This window comes from Strix aluco, chromosome 5 (genome assembly GCF_031877795.1).
Source record: "Strix aluco isolate bStrAlu1 chromosome 5, bStrAlu1.hap1, whole genome shotgun sequence".
Taxonomy (NCBI): domain Eukaryota; kingdom Metazoa; phylum Chordata; class Aves; order Strigiformes; family Strigidae; genus Strix; species Strix aluco.
The window spans coordinates 45,810,411-45,827,934 of record NC_133935.1 but is presented as its reverse complement, the minus strand read 5'-3'; the positions used below and the strand labels follow the sequence as shown (position 1 = coordinate 45,827,934).

At 41.9% G+C, this 17,524-nt stretch overlaps 1 protein-coding gene across 3 annotated transcripts in view; it reads left to right on the top strand.

Annotated features, from left to right (window-relative positions):
• The first annotated feature begins 348 nt into the window (after positions 1-348).
• Positions 349-17,524, top strand: part of ZDHHC17 (zDHHC palmitoyltransferase 17) — a 78,182-nt gene continuing 61,006 nt past the window's right edge. For all 3 annotated transcript variants that reach the window (XR_012623566.1, XM_074827176.1, XM_074827175.1), the window contains exon 1: positions 349-467. Coding sequence is in view for 2 of the 3 variants with exons in the window: in XM_074827176.1 (XP_074683277.1) it covers positions 405-467 (63 nt within the window). In the remaining variant the exon portion in view is untranslated. The remainder of the gene's footprint in view (positions 468-17,524) is intronic.

Genomic DNA, 17,524 nt, shown 5'->3' with positions numbered 1-17,524 from the left:
GCCCCGCCGTGCCGTGCCAGCTACCTGCCAGCGGCGGCCCTCTGCTTTGACATCCCCCCGCAGACTCATCCTCAGGCCGCCGCCGGGGCTCCAAGGCCCGTTAGCATCCGCTGCGCCGCCGCCCGGCGCTCCCAGCGGAGGCGTCTCCCCGGCACCGCCCTTCCCCAAGCCGTCGGGGAGCGACCGGGCTCCGGCAGCGAGCGGCGGAGGCGCCGGGGGGAGCGGCGGCCGCGGGCGCTCCCGGCGCTCCCCGCGCCCCCTCAGCGGGGCCCGCGCCCGCCCCCCGGCTGCGCGCCCTCCACCGCCGGGGGCGCCAGGGGCGCGGCGCGCGCGCGCGCGGGGCGGGAGGAGCGGCGGGGGGCGCGCATTACCCGGCATGCAGCGGGCGGCGGGCTCGTACCAAGATGGCGGCGCCTCTGGAGGAGTACGAGAAAGAAGCGGGTTGCGTCCCCATCCTGCACCCGGAGGTGAGGGCACCCCGCTGGGCGGCGGCGGCGCGGGGACTCGGGGCGCGGTCGGGACGCGGTGCCCGCCGCGGGAGGTGGGGTGAGGGGCGAGGTGCGCCGCCGCCTCCCGCTGCCGGCCTGGGTGTGCGCGGCGGCGGCGGGCCGGGGTGGGCAGGGCCGGGCCGGGCTGGGCTAGGCAGGGCTGGGCTGGGCCGGGCCGGGCCGTGGCGTGGAGGCGGTCGGGTGGGAGGAGGATGCTGGTGCCGGTGCCGGTGGTGGGGAGGAGGGCAGGGTCTGCCGCGGGCCCTCCTGTGGCGTCCTCCCCGGCGGCGGCGGTCCCGCCCGGCACTGGGCTGGGGGGTGAGGTGGGCGGTGGGGCCCCGCCTGCCCCCCGGCCCGCCGCGACCCAGCCGCTCCTCCGCGGGCAGAGCCGCGCCGGGGTGGTGCCGCGGCACCGGCGTCACTGAGCAGCAGCAGCGCTCGGTGCCCCGCCGGGCTCGGCGCCCGCCCCCGCCCCCCCAGGGCGGGCTGCGGCCCGGCAGCCCGGCGGGAAGCGGTTCGGAGGAGGAATAAATGTTTTCTTGTATGCTGTGTTGGCACCGGCCTGCGGGTCGGGCCTGGTCCGGTCCAGCCCAGCCCAGTGCTCCCTGGGCGGCGTGGGGTTTATTTTGAAAGCAAACGGTCTGTCTTTTCCAATGTGTTGCCCAGGCGGTGGGAGGAATGTTTACAGGTAACATGTAGAGGTCGTTTCGTGTCATACTTTTACTCTTCTTTTGTGCCACCCACTTTTGTCAACAGTATGCATGCATGTTAGAGGGCTAGTGTGTTTTCAAATGTATTTTATACCGTTTCGAAAATCTTTCACGTGTGGACTTGTCATCTGATACATTAAGGATTGTAAGAATTGATTTCTCAGCCTACGGAAAAGATTAGTGCATATGCCAGGCTCCAGTTTTTGCAAAACAGATGGCACTCTTTTTCCTTAAACAACATCTTAAAGACACTTTCAGTCTTCTTGATGACTTGAAGAGGCTCTATAGGCCTCTATATGTGATTGTGTATCCTACCCACTCTTCTCTGCTTCTCCAGACTGTGCTCACTTGTGACTTTAAAATAGACCCGTCTTTTCTGAAGGTTAAATAGCAAAACAATGCATCCCAATAAGTGTCCCAATTTTTCTTGTTGTTTTGTTTTTCTTTTTTGAGTGGTGTGTCAAGACTGATGCTACATGTTTCTTCAGACTAACTGGAGAATTACCCTCATTTGCAGTGTCTGATGTTTTTCAGAAGCGACAGAAATTTTCAGTAACGATCCAGACTGTTGGACGTTGATGTTCTTTGAAAGAAAATATTCTTAACTTGTGGAAACTTTAGATGGGCAGTCTAAAACTATGAAATGGAATAAAAAGCTTCTACAGGCTGTTACAAAACCATTGTGTTCTTCAGATTGAACATTATTATTTCGTAAATTAACTTTGAGTAATTACTATATGGTGAACAAAAATGTCTCAATTTAAATTGGTGATTTTCACTAGTTAAGCAAGCTGGTAGAACTTTATACTGTTCCTCTGGTGTATAAAGTTGAATGTGTAGAGAAGATGGGGAAGGAAGTGAATATATATCGTGTGCTGTAGCACCAACCCGAATATTTTAATGTGCAATAAATATCACTTGTCTAACTAGTCTTAAGGGTTTTTTTAATTTGATTTTTTTGGAAATGCTGAGTGTCTGACTATGTCTTATTCTCACAGGGTAGTATTTACGTGGATTTCAGTGGGTGTTCCCTTAGTCCTTAAAATCCCTTTGTGGAGACAAGCTTTAAAAGAGAAGGATGTTTTTAATGTTGCTGGTGAGACTGGCTGTTAAAAGAGCATTTCTGGAGTTGCTGTTAAAAGCTTGAGGATTCTGTACCGTAGCAGAGTTGTATTGTCACAGACCTGCCCACTGAACAATGTAGTACACTTGTGTTCAGTCATTTTTGAAGGTCAGGGGCCTTAATACTCAGCGATTTCTACTTTTTAAGAAAATAGCATCATATCCTTATGTAAGTAGTGACATTGGAGCATATAATTAGTTTTTACATTTGTATATGTATAAAACTGATGCTTTTTATATGACAGTCAAAATCTTTCCTGATTTCTTATGTTCCATACTACTATTATCTGTGTAATGCTTCACTATGTCATTTCTTCCCTATGAGGGTGGTGAGACACTGGAACAGGTTGTCCAGAGAGGTTGTGGCTGCCCCCTCCCTGGCAGTGTTCAAGGCCAGGTTGGACGGGGCTTTGAGCAACCTGGTCTAGTGGAAGGTGTCCCTGTCCATGGCAGGGGGGTTGCAACTAGATGATCTTTAAGGTCCCTTCCAACCGAAACCATTCTATGATTCTATGCATCTTTTCCAGCTGTTTTTTTCTGTGCGCTTTTTCTTTTTTTTAATAAAATGATGCTTTCACTTCTTACTGTCTTTGTTTTGGCTAATTTGGATTACTTTAAAAGTTTTTTTGAGGGGCTTTTTTGGAAGGGATGTGGGGTTTTTTTATATGGGCTCTATGGCTTTGTGTTTTGCCGTGAGATATTATGAACACAGTATTAATGTTGGAGAAAGGGTGGTCTTGGCAATAGTGAAAAATTAATTAAATACGGAGTGCTGGAAGATCTGTTTATTCATTTGTTAAAGGCTCAGCTTAAAGCGATTTGAGTAATTTTGGTAAGAAGAGGTAGAAGCATAGCTGAAAATGTGAATGCTCTAGGAAATTGATGATGAGACTGCTTTTGGTGGGTTTTGTGGGGTGTCTTGTTGACTGAGTTCATGGGCCTCCCTTCCTTCCACATGAAAGCAAGCTGAACTTATATAATAGACTCCTGTTTTAAAGGATATTGATTCTTTCTTCTTACCACAAGTTCAGCTCAGTATGACAGTGTAGATCCCAGTGTTTTCTACTAGCATTGTTGTAAGATTATTAGTGGAGCAGCAAAGCATATAAATATCATTTTAGTGGTGAAGAACAACAAGTGACATCAGTTGCTCATGTAATACTTAGAATGATCTTATAATGTGTGATAAATTGATGGAGAACTGCTGGCTAACTGGTCTATCTTGGAAATAGTTGCTAGAGAGAATTATTCTTGAATGTCATTATTCCTGAAAGTCTTAGAAGAGTTACTCTACTAGACTTGAGATTTGTTTCCATGAATTATTTGGAAGTAATAACAAAATTGGCATTAATAAAACTTGCAGATGAACAAGATGAATAGGTACTAAGTGGGAAGGACCCAGCAACTGTATAAAATGATCCAGAATTCATGTTAAGTTATGCTAGTAAAACAAAGTGCACTTTAGTGGAGCCATATTCGAAGTAATGTATTGAAGATAAGGAACAGAGGCATGGGATTGTATCTGCAAATTTATTGATTGCTAGAATATAAATATGAACAAGCAGTTCAGCAGAAGCTCCCAGTATAATGCTTTAATTAAAAAACAAGTAATATATTCCTTGATTTATTTTTTTTTAAAGGTGGTGTCCTGATTAGGAACAAGGAGATGACTTTTGGCTGAGCATGTGGTAATACTAATGATGAAGTTTTGTCTTTAAAAGTCATTGTTAAACAATGAAGAGTGTGGAAGAGAGTTAAGAATTATTTTAATAATGCCTTACAGTGAAAGGCTTGAAAAAAACCTGTTCACATTTATCAGGAACAGTGAAAAGCACCTTCTTGCCCCATGTAAACACTTTCTTACTGAGATGCAGTGCTTTATTCCGTTTATATTTAACAAGATCCAGTGGCTGGAAAGTGAAGTTGAATGGGATCAAGTTGAAAGGCACAAGTGGTAAATGGTGAGGGTGAGTAATCATTGTAACAAAGAAAGGAAGGTGGTGGTGGATCATCCAGCTCCTGATGTTTTCGTCTTGAGTATGGATGTCTTTCTAGAGACCAAATGCAAGCTTTTGAATTCTGCACATGGATAACTGGGTGGTGTTTCAAATCCACAAAGAGAGAGGAGTGTAGACTCTGTTGGGGTGAGTGATTCTGTGAGTGGTGTACCACCTCTTTCATATAAATGAATTCTTCAGCAGGATTGTGAAGTGCACGAATGACCAGAGAGAGGAAGTCCTGTGGGTGTAGATCTCAGTGTGGACATGGCATTGGCTGCCCTACGGCGCGATATAGTAGCTCCCGTATAAGAGATGCAGATCCCCCTAGGGTGGCACAGTAATGCCGGACTGAGTAGTCTCTTTGACTTTGTTTCCTTCTACCAGTGTTCAGGTTTCTGGTGACAGTACAATGGCAAGCTCTGCTTCCATTTATACAGTGTAGCCCTAGTATGGGAATGCTACTCATACTGTTTGTACTTGTTATCCTTTGGCTGAATGATTTTAATAGGCATCCTGGCTTTAAATTCCTTGGATCTTCTAAACAAGACCAACTTCCTGACTGTTCTGTGGCAGGTGATGGTGGGCTTGGATGTTTTATTTTGAAATCCAAGAATTGGGGGATGTTTAGGAAACGATCTTGTTTGTATTGCTCCTTTTTGTTTGGAAAATATTCTTGGTGTGTGGCCTAATATGGCCTGAACTGCCAAAGGTGTTTCAGCTGTTCAGGGCTGCATCTCTTCCTAAATGGTAAGAACTGTTACTGGGGAGGACTATCTATTTCGTTACTGCTATGTAGTGCATTCACCAGTGTCGTTAGGTTGTGTGGGATATGTTTGAGAGAAATGGAAGTTATTGGTTATTACAGATCTCTTTTGGCTTTAGAAGGATTCTGGCTGTGAAAGTTGGGGGGGTTTTTGGCTTACTCTGAAGTCAGAAAAATCTTCCTGCAAATTTTGAAGAAAATTTTAAGAGTTACGGACTCTGGCAGGATTTATCCCAGCTGGAAGCCTTCATTTTTATCTTTAGCTTCTCTCCCTGTGGTTCAATTTGTAACTACCTGGGAAGTTAGAAGCATAATATTTCCATGTATTCCTTGGTGGCAGTGTGAAGAAAATACGTAAACTTACTGTAGATAGCTTTGGCTCCAATATCTTCTGTTAAAACTATCAGCAAAAGGCCTGATTTTGCAGCCTGATTACAAACCCTGTGGGATTATGTTGATACTGTTGGGGTTGTATTGTGGTGCAGATTGTTCTTAATTGTCTCGAGTACAGGATTTACTCTGTAGTTTAGTCAGGATCACTCCGGGGACTAAGCTTACATTTCTGAGCTCATTCAGAGATCAGTTATTGTTTATTGCATTACTTAAAAAGGAGGATGGAACAATGAAGTCTCAGACAAATTAGCCTGCTTAATATTGAAGGTTGAGTCTTGCCTTGCGTATCATGGTTAGCTTCGTAGTTTGAGGCCAGAGGAGACTGCAGATCTAATCCAACCTTCTAAGGCAGGCAGTGAGGGTTTTCTAATGAACTAATTCTTTTTATGGGTAAAAGTAAAGTAAGCAAGAAAATAAACAAAATCCTACAGTAACAGATAATATTGTATAGCTGGGAAAGTTGCCCCCAGATTTAATTAGCCTGTTTATGACTTAAACCTGTTTGTAGTCTGAATTTAATTTGTTTCTGTTCATTACATCTTGAGATCTATCTATCCAAATACAGGTCTGTCTGTATTTATCTAATATGCTGATGATTATCAGATCCCTACACTGTTGTTAGGGTCTGCAGTCTTACTGACCCTTTTGAGTCTCTCATTGAGACACATTCTTCATTCTTTCAGTGTTTTCATGGCATTGCTCCGAGTGCAATAGCTGCTGTAGTAGTGACCTTGAGAACTGTTCTAGTATTCTCACCAGGGCCAGCTGCGGTAGTAAAGCAACTTCCACATTCTTACTTGGCATTCCCCATATGTATAGACCATTGTACTGGTCTTGTTGGGAACTGCATCACACTGGAAGCTTTTGCCCAGATGATTGCCTACCTCGAAGTCTTTTCAGTGCTTTCTGGATAGTTTCTAGGATGGGTCTTCAGTTTAGATATGGCTTTGCCTTTATTGGTATTGAAAACACCTTAATCTGTCCTGTCTCAATCTTCCCCAAGTAATATGAGCTATATTGTATCAGAAACAGTATTATTTATCCCCATTTCTCCCCTCAGTATATAACATACCTCCTAACTGTTGTTTACTCTTAGGCTGCAGACAACCATGAAATAGGGTGGGGTCAAAAAACAAGCTCTGTTTAGTGTCCTCTCAATAGTATTTTCATATTGACACTCCCCTGAGGTTTTAAAAATGTGAGCTACTGAAAAGAGCAAGAGAGGGTTTTTTTGGCCAACATAGTCCTTAACTACGACAGTATGTAGAATAGCCACAGAATGAATCTTAAGAATAAAGCTTGTTCAGCTCTAGTTTTTAATATATGTACGATAGACCACGGTAACTTTCTTATATTCTAATTTCCTAATCAAAATATCAGATGCTACTGAATCAAACACTTGGGCTATTAACAGTGTTTGACCGTTACTACTGCTTTATCAACTGAAAGTGCTGGGTTTATGCTTCTGTGAAGCCATGGTACTTAGCATTACTAGTCTTTGCTTTTTTGTTAATTCTATATCAAACCTTGAAAAGCCAGCAATAACTTCAAATGGTAATTATCTATAACCCATGTTATCTTTTATCTAGATCACTGGAGTTTCTTCAGGCTTAATGAAAAACAGTATTTACATCTTTTGGACTATATGGTTGACCTAAACAACCTGTACTTTAAAGAAGTTTAATTATATTTGTTGTTATATTCAAAAGCATTTTATCATGGCAACAAGATATTTAAATTTTCTGGCTTTTTCCTCAGCTGTTTTTGTTCTGCATTTATTGAACATTTTCAGATTTTGTGGTTTTGTGTTCTTATTGACAGTTCTATCATGCTTATGTTGTAATCTTGATAACTTTTGTCCCCTTCTTTTGTTGTTAAGATGCTGCCTGCCCTTTCAGGGATAGGGATGTCTTGTGTCCTTTTGCTTGCCTTTCAGTTTTCTGTATTTTTCTGATCTGTCACGCTCATTGTCAATGCTCCTCTTGCCATTTTTACAAGATTTTTTTTTGCAGTTGTTCTCACTTCCCTTGTAAACTATGCAGTTTTTCACCACTCTAGGCTTCTTCTCAGTGGTAACATTGTTCTCAGGCATCTAGTAAAACACTTAAAATAGATTTCAACTATTTACAGTTGTTCTTCTACATATTTTCTTCTGATTTGGGCAATAATTGATTTTTAACCTTCTGAAACAGGCCTTCTTGAAGCATCAGTGATAAATGTCTGGTTTGACCTGAATTTCTGTTGACTCAGTTTGCTGTTACTTGTTAGGCACAGACTTTATTTCTCTTGTATTTCACAAAATTTTAGTCTTTCAACATTTGTTTTTCTGTGTTTACCTGTTTGCTCAGGAAAGTCATGAGACATTATAAATGTGGAAGAGTTACATTTTTAACTTTGCAGAATCCAATTTATGGAATTAAAGAGGAAAGTGTTTGTTTGCTTGAAAACTGGGTAGTATTGCTGTTGATGCTAACATGTTTAGATGGGAGCAGCCGCAGTAATTGATATTTCAGCATTCACACTGTCCTCTGATGCTTTTCAAAGACAGCATGAGACAAAGATTTGACTTGCATAGCATCTTTATAGTTGAGAGAAACACTGGGGTCTGATACAAATGAGACTGTAGAACAAAGTTGAAAGCTTTTTCTGAAGTCAGAGGAAGTCTGGCCGAATTGAACCTTCAAGCCTGTCATGCCCAGTACATGGTGTAACATTAGACTACAATTTGTCTTGTGCAGTTTTGAAATCTAGTAATTTCTTTCTATGCTTGTAGGATGCCCTGAGGTCTTTAGAAGTGTTTCCTTGATTGTCTCTGTGAGGGGAGATATTCCCGCTATCCTCCATTTTTGGTATGCTGTGGTCAGAGCTTGTAAAGCTGCTGAAGATCAGGGGGAGATGAAGATGACTCAAGAAGGAGGGAGCACAGTAGCAGGAGAAGGGAGGACATCAGAGTGTGCTTTAAAAACACTTGTATTGCTGTCTTTGAAGGATGTGGTTTTGCGACTGGGTTTAAGCTGGTCTAAAGCCATGGTGGAACCCAGACACAATCCCTTACCCTTCCTGGGGTTAGCTCTTGGCAACTGTGTGGCCAGTAGGTGAATTGCAATGCTTCTTGCTTTGCAAGGCTGTGACCTGATCTAACTGGAAACCATTACTGCAATGTTGTGAGAACTGGTAAGAGGTAATGGAGAATGTGCAGCCAGGCCTGTGAGTGTGACCACACCTTCTGATGGCAGGACAGTTGTAGCTTGACTTAAGCTGATTGTAAAACCTACCTTTCAGCTACACGCATCTGCAAGTAGTGCTTGTCTGGTCCCAGGGGGAACCAATTCAGGGAAATAAACCAGAAAATTCATAATCTACAAAAAAATTGTGAATAACTTTCTGCCAGTCCACTAAACCTACTCATTGTAGGATCAAGTCCACTACAGTACTGACAGAAGAAGGTAGAGGGTGAGCAGGTGTTACCAGTTTGGAAGGTTGCTTTGGACAGAGTGGGACTGTTCTTAACTGTTAGACCATATATTTACTAAGCTGTCTCTCATATGCTGCACAAAACTATCAGCATGACTAGAAACACCTTTCATGCACTTACTGCTTGTGGTAGGTGAACCAGCCTGTGTTCATCATAAGTGGGAATGAGAGTTTGCTTAGTTGGCTATTGATTTGAAGCTCCCTTTGCTGGTTCAAGGTTGTGGTGGGAATGGTGAATTGAAGTTTTCCATGAGGACTGAGCGCAACTTGTACTAACTTTTTTTCTGTATGCGCCAAGGAGAAAAGAGGGTCCATAGCTGGACTGCTCATTCTGTCATGTGCACTTGCCAGTGCTTTAATTCTTGATTTAAGTTTTTCACTGTTCCTTAGAGATGAGTTAGCTATAAATTTGCTAAGCAGCTTAATTTACATTTGAGTGTGGCTTTGGCAAATACTTGCTGAATAAAGCAGAACCTTCAGTATACTTTTTTGAATATGTGAGGTTACCAGGTTTGAAAATTGAATGAAGAACTTTGATCTTTGAAAAAGAACTTTCAGACTGTCCTTTTCTGGGAATTTCAGAGTGGGTTTGTTTTTTTTTTTTCCCCTCTCTCCAAGTAGTTGAGGATCAGGATTGAGCTAGATATATACTTGGGCACATTTTTGAAATTTAGCACTTTAAGAGTGAAATGCATAATTGGTTTTAAATTACTGTCATGATGACTGACTATTAATGCTAGTTTTCAGGGATTTTTTTTTTATGTTGAGAGGTCTGCAAGCTCATACTCTCTGAGACGTAGACCTGTTTAAATCACTTAGAAAAAAATACACTTTTATTTCCAAAATCCTGAGATTTTGGCTGAGAACACAGTGCAAAACTCCTTGAAAACAAAGCCAAAAAAGATGTATATGCATGTTAATGTAAGTTGCTGACTAAACCAAAACTTTAAAGTAAGCTTTAAACCATAGTATTTTAAGCTTTAAATTTTTTAACCTTTACAGATGCTAGTAAATGCAGCTGTTTTAAATAGCACTTGCTGGTGACACTACATGTGCAAATACAAGACCTTCTGAAAAGCCTACTTGTGAATCTGTTGCTTCCTAAAATATAACACTGTTCAAGAGCATCTGTAAGTAAATGATTAGGAAGCAGTCTATTGGTTGGGGATACTTGCTTTGAAGAAGCAAAACTTACTTGTTACCAGTTGTGCCTTAAATCGCATGATCTTTGACCTCTGCATAGAGTGGCTGGATTAAGGGCTCTAGTTGAGCATCCCTAACTCGTTATGTAAAAAATTAAATCTGTGTTGGAGAGTATGCAGGATTATTCTCTCTGTGTAGTGGCTGACTGACTGTTGCTTGTGAGTGGAACTCTGTATCAGCAAAAGGACTACTTTAGCATATTTGAGTCTTTTTTCAATCTATTTCACTGCTTTTTAAAGAAAGCATTTTCAATTTAAACTGTAACTTGCTTTCAAAAACCCCAGGTTATTAGGCACAGATTTTTTTTTTCGTTGTGTATGTATTCTACAGTTGGCTTCTCCAGGGTTTTTCATGAATGCATCTTTTCCATTGCTGTGTCAAGAAACCGTGCAGAAACTTAGGAGGGAAACCAATTGAACTTCACAGGATGTTGCCAAATGTGAAAAGTAATGGAAAACGGTGACAGAATTGTCATTGAATGGAAGGGGGGGGGCGGGTTTTGTCATGTTATACTCATTCTGCGTAATTTAGTGCTGTAATAGGGAGCAGGGAGAACCCCAGCATAAATTGTAAGGGTCCAAGTAAGGTGACTCTGATACTATATGAATGTGTTAATGATGTGTTAATATTTTTTTAAAAAAAGTGGTATTGCATGCTTTTTTTTTTTTTCATGGAGAATGTAATCTGGTTTAGGTGGAAGTTTCCTAGCATGTGTTAGCTAAACTGAAGGTGTATTATACATCATCTCAGCTCAGACAATCTAACAGCTGATAGCTGCTGAAGTCTCTGGCTCCTCAAACTGATGAATCTATACAGCCCTGCAGAACTCTTATTTACTGTCTAGGACTTCATGTGGATATGAGAAGGATCAGACTGCTTCCACCTGATGACAGTCAACAGTTAGTCAGATTACCTGTTACTGGCTTCCCCCTAATTTTTGCTGCTGTTTCTAGAGAAGAAAAAACTACTCTTATGCCTCTAAAGAATTAAATGTGATTGTCTCTAAAATTAAGCCATGATCACTGTAGCCTCTGCGACTTTCTGTATTGCAGATTTAGGTGAAGGGGTAGGGGCATAAACTTTAGAAGAGGAACTTCCATTAAAAATGTTAGAATAAGTACCAGCAGTATCTTTTTTAAGATTGTGATGAATTGATTTGCTTGTACTTATTTTGTGAGCATTCTTCTATTAATGCTGGTGCATGAGTGGATAGTATTTATATGTACATAAACTAATGTGGGTGTTTAATATGTAAATTACTATAAATAAGTGTGTCTGTATAGATTCTTGCACTTCTTAAAAGTAGGAGGAAAGCTGGGTAAGCTTGCTAGAAAGCACTATATGCTAACAAATGAAGAACAGAGAAATTGAACACACCATTATGGGTAAAGGAATTCCTTAATATTAACCTCCAGTAGTCCCCGTTAAACATAACACATATACATGAGGATTATTTTATTAGCTTCCCTGAAATAGTGGCAGTCACTTCCAATTTTATCGTGATTCTTTTAACTGCTGCCAGATATGGAAATAGCGTAGTCATCAACTAAAAAAAGGATATGATTTCTTCTATTTTCATTAAGAAACAAAGGAAATAGTATGCAATATTTTTTGGAAGGTAGTGCTTTTATTTCTACATCTTTATTTTAGAACTTGTTAGTATTTTTTTCTTTAAGTGTCAATTATTTTGGTCACCAGCCAGAATTTGAGTGTCTGACTTTGATCATGGTATTGCTTCCTTGCAGCAATATTGCATAATGTTAAAGGAAAAGCAGTCCTAGCCATCTGTTAATGCCTACCAGAGCCATGTGTAGCAGCTGTAAGCAGCAGTATTTTCCTCCCTCCCTTATGTCCAAGCAGGCGTATTGACCTATTCATATCCTCCTGCTATATATAATTGTGAATTATGAAATTGCTATCTCAGAATAATTCAGTCTTGGTCATCTTATTCTTTCATGTGTAACTTCTGAGGTTTTTTTCTACAAATACTGTTCTCAGAATTCTCCTTAAGCTTATTTCATTTTGGCTTTTTATTGGAAAAAATTGAATACTGAGAGAAAATGAGCATAAATTTAGTTGCACATTTGTTTGAGAAGAATTGATTGGGAATGCTGGTATTGTTAGTGCTCATTCTTGGGACCTGTGCTTACTTTTTTGCCATCTGCCCTGCACTTTTTCCTTTTTCCCTTGGAGTTATTTTTCATTTTTTGCTTTACCTTCTGTTTCTCCATCTTATTGGTCCTGTTTTCCAGAGGAGGTTCCCTTTTCTCCTCTACTGTGTTTCTTTTTTCCAAAACACCTTTTTTCCTTTAGCCTTATTCTCACTCTTTTGAGTTTTTTCCTACCCTGCATCTGTGCAAGCAATCTGCACAAGCAATCTGCACATTTTGTGACTAATGAGTAATGACAAACTAGTCACAGATGCATATGAGTGATTAGGGCACTGTCAAAGGATAGTCACTGAAGTGGGAAGCTCGTCTAGTAGGAGTGACCTGTGGTAGTAATTGGGGAACCAAATTTGATTTTTGTAAATAAGTAAAATCTGTCTCTCTTGCAACCTTCTAAGCCAACCAACTCTACCAGTTTCTAGAATTAGCATCATTTTCTTCATCCTGTCAGCCTGACTTCCTTGAATATTTAAAAGCTGGAGTATGTTTTTCCGTGATTACTTAGTCAAATTAACAATTGGAAGCTGCCAAAATGTTCTTGCTACCTTGTCTTTACTTGCTTTCCCTCCACTGGTGGCTCTGGAGGCTGTCTTTTCACGTGAGAAACAGATTCAACTGGCTGTCCTAGTAAAAGAATCAGGTTTTTCTTTCTTGTTTAATTTTTTTTTTCCCCTCTAATGAATTGAGTGGGCTCAGTCACTGTGACCACAGTTCCAAGTACCAAAGCTAGCTTGAGTTAGGCAGCAGGAGCACAGAGCCAAGAGCAGTGGGGGAGAATGGGCAGAGAAATGACCTTTCTCTTTTAGGAATGGTAAACTGCTAATTTGGCTCAAGTCACACTTGGAAGTGGCTCCTTGAAAAATGATGAAGCAAGCAGAGATTTAGTGTTTGCAACCTGCTTATTGTAAATCAGTGAAATCGGGCCTCTGCTCTACTACCTTCTAGTTAGTTTTCCTGACTTTCAGCTGGGGAGGAGCCATTGTCAGTAGAGATCAAAATATCAAAAAATAAATGCCTTTGGATTTCAGTTAGTTTTTAATCTTTGAATTAGCTGTTAGTAGTTTTTAACAGTAGATCATAATTGTAAAATTAAGTCTTCCTGGAATAAATATTTTCATCATAAAGGAAAAATATTTTAATACTAAGGAGTACCGTTGTATATGTTCTAGGCTCAAAGTGTTACTTCATTATCGATGTCATATATTTAAAAAAATCATACTAGTTTAAATAATTTTAACTTTTCTTAAAATTTGTATGAGGGTGTATGAATTTAGAGGAGATTCATTCTTTCCTGTTTTAGGTGAGAACTTAAAAGCCAAATGGTGACAGTAAAACTGACAATTCACAAAGTTCTGTAAAAGGCAGGATGTAAACATGATATAAATCATTATTTTTATCTCTTTTTTTAATGCTTATTCCTGTTCTTTTAATAATGGTGGGCAAGTGATCTAGATCAATATAGGATTTTTAAGCAGAACTGCCTGTTCTGTCCAACAGGTTGGAGGAAGTAATCTGTGTTTTGTGTGTTTTAATCTTCTGTTAAAATCTGAAAATAGATGCTGTCTGAAGGTCATACTTATGATTTCTTTCTCGCCTAGCTGCTGATGCAGAATGACCAACATAGGGAAAATTCACCGCTGATGTATAAGACCACCGTAGTCAGTCCTACCAGGACTGAACAGGATGTGCGATGCCTAGGCATGGGCAGCTTTGTTCAGGTAGCCTGCTGCTGATTTAGAGCCATGCCTACACCTATTATGGCAGTATTTGATGGCTGTGGCTGTGCTGAAGCCATTATATTGGGTAGCAATGCATATAGAGAGAAATTGTGTTTAAAATCCACAGTCTTTTAAATTGCGATGCTAAACATGAAAAAATTTAAACCTTGCCAGAAAAGCTGGTAGAAAGGTTAAGTGTTTGCTAGTTCTTTAGCTTTGGTATGGTTCTAAGCCATGTCTTTTACAAAGTTTATAATGGGTGAATATATGCAAATGTGTTTGTGTATCTGGTGGGGTTTTTGGTAGCAGGGGAGGGGGCTACAGAGGTGGCTCCTGTGAGAAGCTTCTTAAAGCTCCCCCAGCTCCAAGTCAGACCTGTCTCTGGCCAAGGCTGGGACAATTAGCAATGGTGGCTGTGCCTCTGTGGTAAGGTATTTAAAAAGGGGAACCTGGAGAGGAGGAATGGGAGTTGTGAGGAAGAGTTGTGAAGGAGCTACCTTTGCAAACATCAAGGTCAGTGGAAGAAAAGGGGCTGGGGGGGGGGGGGCGAGGTGAGCCAGGACAGAGACCCCCCTGCAGCCCATGGGGGGAGGGCAGGCTGTCCCTCTGCAGCCCATGGAGGTCCATGGTAGAGCAGATGCTGACCTGCAGCCCATGGAGGACCCCATGCCAGAGCAGGTGGCTGTGCCTGCTGTTGAAGTTTGTTGCTAGGAGAACTGCAGCCCATGGGAGGGACCCAGGCTGGAGCATCTTGGGAAGAGCTGCAGCCTGTGGGAAGCATTCATGTTGGAGAAAGTTCCTGGAAGACTGTCTCCTGTGGGAGGGCCCTCATGCTGGAGCAGGAGAAGAGTGTGAGGAGTCCTCCCTCTGAGGAGGAAGGAGCGGTGGAACTGACCATAACCTCATCCCCTGCCCCCTCCCCTGCACTGCTGGGCGAGACGAGGTAGAGATATTGGGAGCAAAGCTGAGCCTGGGAAGAAGGGAGGAGGGGAAGGTGTTTTTAAGATGTGTTAATGCTTTTCACTGTCCTACTCTGTTCTGATAGCTAAATTGGTGGTGGTATTCAAATTAATCTGATGCTGATTTTTTTCGATGTCTGTCTTTTGCCTGTGACCATAATGGGTGAGTCATCCCCTCAGTCCTTATCTTGATTTCCAAACCTTTTGCTTTATTTTCTCCTTCCCATTCCTGAAGGGGAAGGGGTGAGTGAGCAGCTGTGTGGTGCTCAGTTGCCCTCTGGGCTCAAACCACAACACATGTATAGGCTTATGAGGAGTTTCGGTGTCTCTACAAGTTCTATTAAGTGACTGAGTTGAAATCCTTGCTTATGTTGCTTTGCTTTTTCACTTTTAAATGTTGGGTTGTCTTAGGGCCTGACTGACTCCTTGTTGCAAACGTAATGGTTTAAGTATACTGTTGCAGTCCTTGAGAGGGAGGAATTACCCAAGTGGCTTTTGAAGATCTTGTCTGCTTTCAGGTTGTGTTTGCAACAATGTAGTATAGTCAACTGAAACAATCACCATGCTCCGTTTTTCTCATTCATACTTTCCAAATAACTACAGAGACACATGGTGGAATTTGACCACTGGCTGGATAGATACGAAGAAGAACTTATGTTTATTCTCTTATCATTTGAGCAACAGATGCTTCAGAAAACATTTGTCCATATTTTATATTAGAAATTGCAGAACTTTTTTTTCTTTAAAAAGGACATAATTGGAACTTCATTGTGAGTTTTAAGAGGTTTTTAGGTTTCAGTGCTGTGCATTGAATAACTAAGAAGAGCTTTGCACTTCAGTTTGAAGTGACTGTAATGATAGGACTAAATACATGTCAGGCATAAGGTTGTACTAGTTTGAAGTAATTTGAAATCCGCTTGTTTCTGGTTTTTTTCCATTGGTGTATATATATTCTTTGTAAAAGCAGAGTTAGCTAGCAGTTGAGTTCTGTTGACTAAGTACTGGTATTTCACAAGCCATGACATCTGGGAAGCTTAATCATGTTGAATACAACATGTTTAGTTTCCTGCAAAGTCGATGTTTAGTCTAACTAGTAGGCTTCATAAGCAGAGACGTAAATAACCAAATTGTTCTCTAAAATGCCTAAGGCTGATAGGGACTACAAAATCAGAAGCTGAAGGTTCAAGGAAAGTGTTTGTTAGCTGTGTTCGGTAGACTCTGAGACAACACCGTGAGTGGAAATCTGGTTTGGATTCACTTGTAGGTCTTAGCATGAAGCAGGAGACCATTATATCAGTTGATTTCCTGTTTACTGGTAACTTGCCCAGCTAAAATGCTGTAGACCCATATTAGATTCTCTTAATGTTAGTCTTCCGTTATTTCTTTCTAAATCATTATTTCTAGAATAACTAGGAGAAATTACTTTTCTGCATTTATAATATTGTGCCCTAACCCTGCATGGGATTTTCAGAACCCTGAATAAAAATTTTAGGAATGAAGAGGCTCTCTCTTGTTCCTAGCTGCTGCCTTACCTCTCTTATATTTTTCCTTGTCAGCTGAGCATAGTGTGTAACAGCATTGTTTGCAGTGACTTGGTCCAAATCACCTATCACTGGGTGAAGCAAATGTTACTGTGTCCTGGTTTCGGCCAGGATAGAGTTAACTTTCACAGAATCATTCAGGTTGGAAAAGACCCCTGGGATCATCGAGTCCAACCATCAGCCCTACTCTGCAAAGTTCTCCCCTACACCATATCCCCCAACATCTCATCTAAATGACCCTTAAACACATCCAGGGATGGTGACTCCACCACCTCCCTGGGCAGCCTATTCCACTGTCTGACCACTCTTTCTGTGAAAATTTTTTTCCTAATGTCCAGTCTGAACCTCCCCTGTTGCAGTTTAAAGCCATTCCCCCTTGTTCTGTCACTAATCACCTGTGAGAAGAGACCAGCGCCAACCTCTCTACAGTGTCCTTTCAGGTAGTTGTAGAGAGTGATGAGGTCTCCCCTCAGCCTTCTCTTCCTCAAACTGAACAGTCCCAGCTCCTTCATCCCTCCTCATAGGATTTATTCTCCAGGCCCTTCACCAGCTTCATTGCCCTCCTCTGCACTCGCTCCAGCACCTCGATATGTCTCTTGTATTGAGGTGCCCAAAACTGGACACAATACTCAAGGTGTGGCCTCACCAGTGCAGAGTACAGGGGCACTATCACCTCCCTACTTCTGGTCACACTATTTCTAATACAAGCCAGGATGCCCTTGGCTTTCTTGGCCACCTGGGCACACTGCCCAGGGCTGAGAGGGAGCACAGCTAGAGGGCCGGGTCCAGATTGATCATTGGGACATTCCATATCATGTGATGTCATGCTCAGTATATAGGCGGACGTGTGCGCTCTCACGTGTGCTGTTTTTGGTTTCCGGGTCGGCATGGTGTGTACCTGTTGCCATGCTCAGTAAGCCACTGCTGCATTTTACCCGTGTTGGACTTACTATTGTTACTGTTGTTTTGTTACTATTAGTAAATT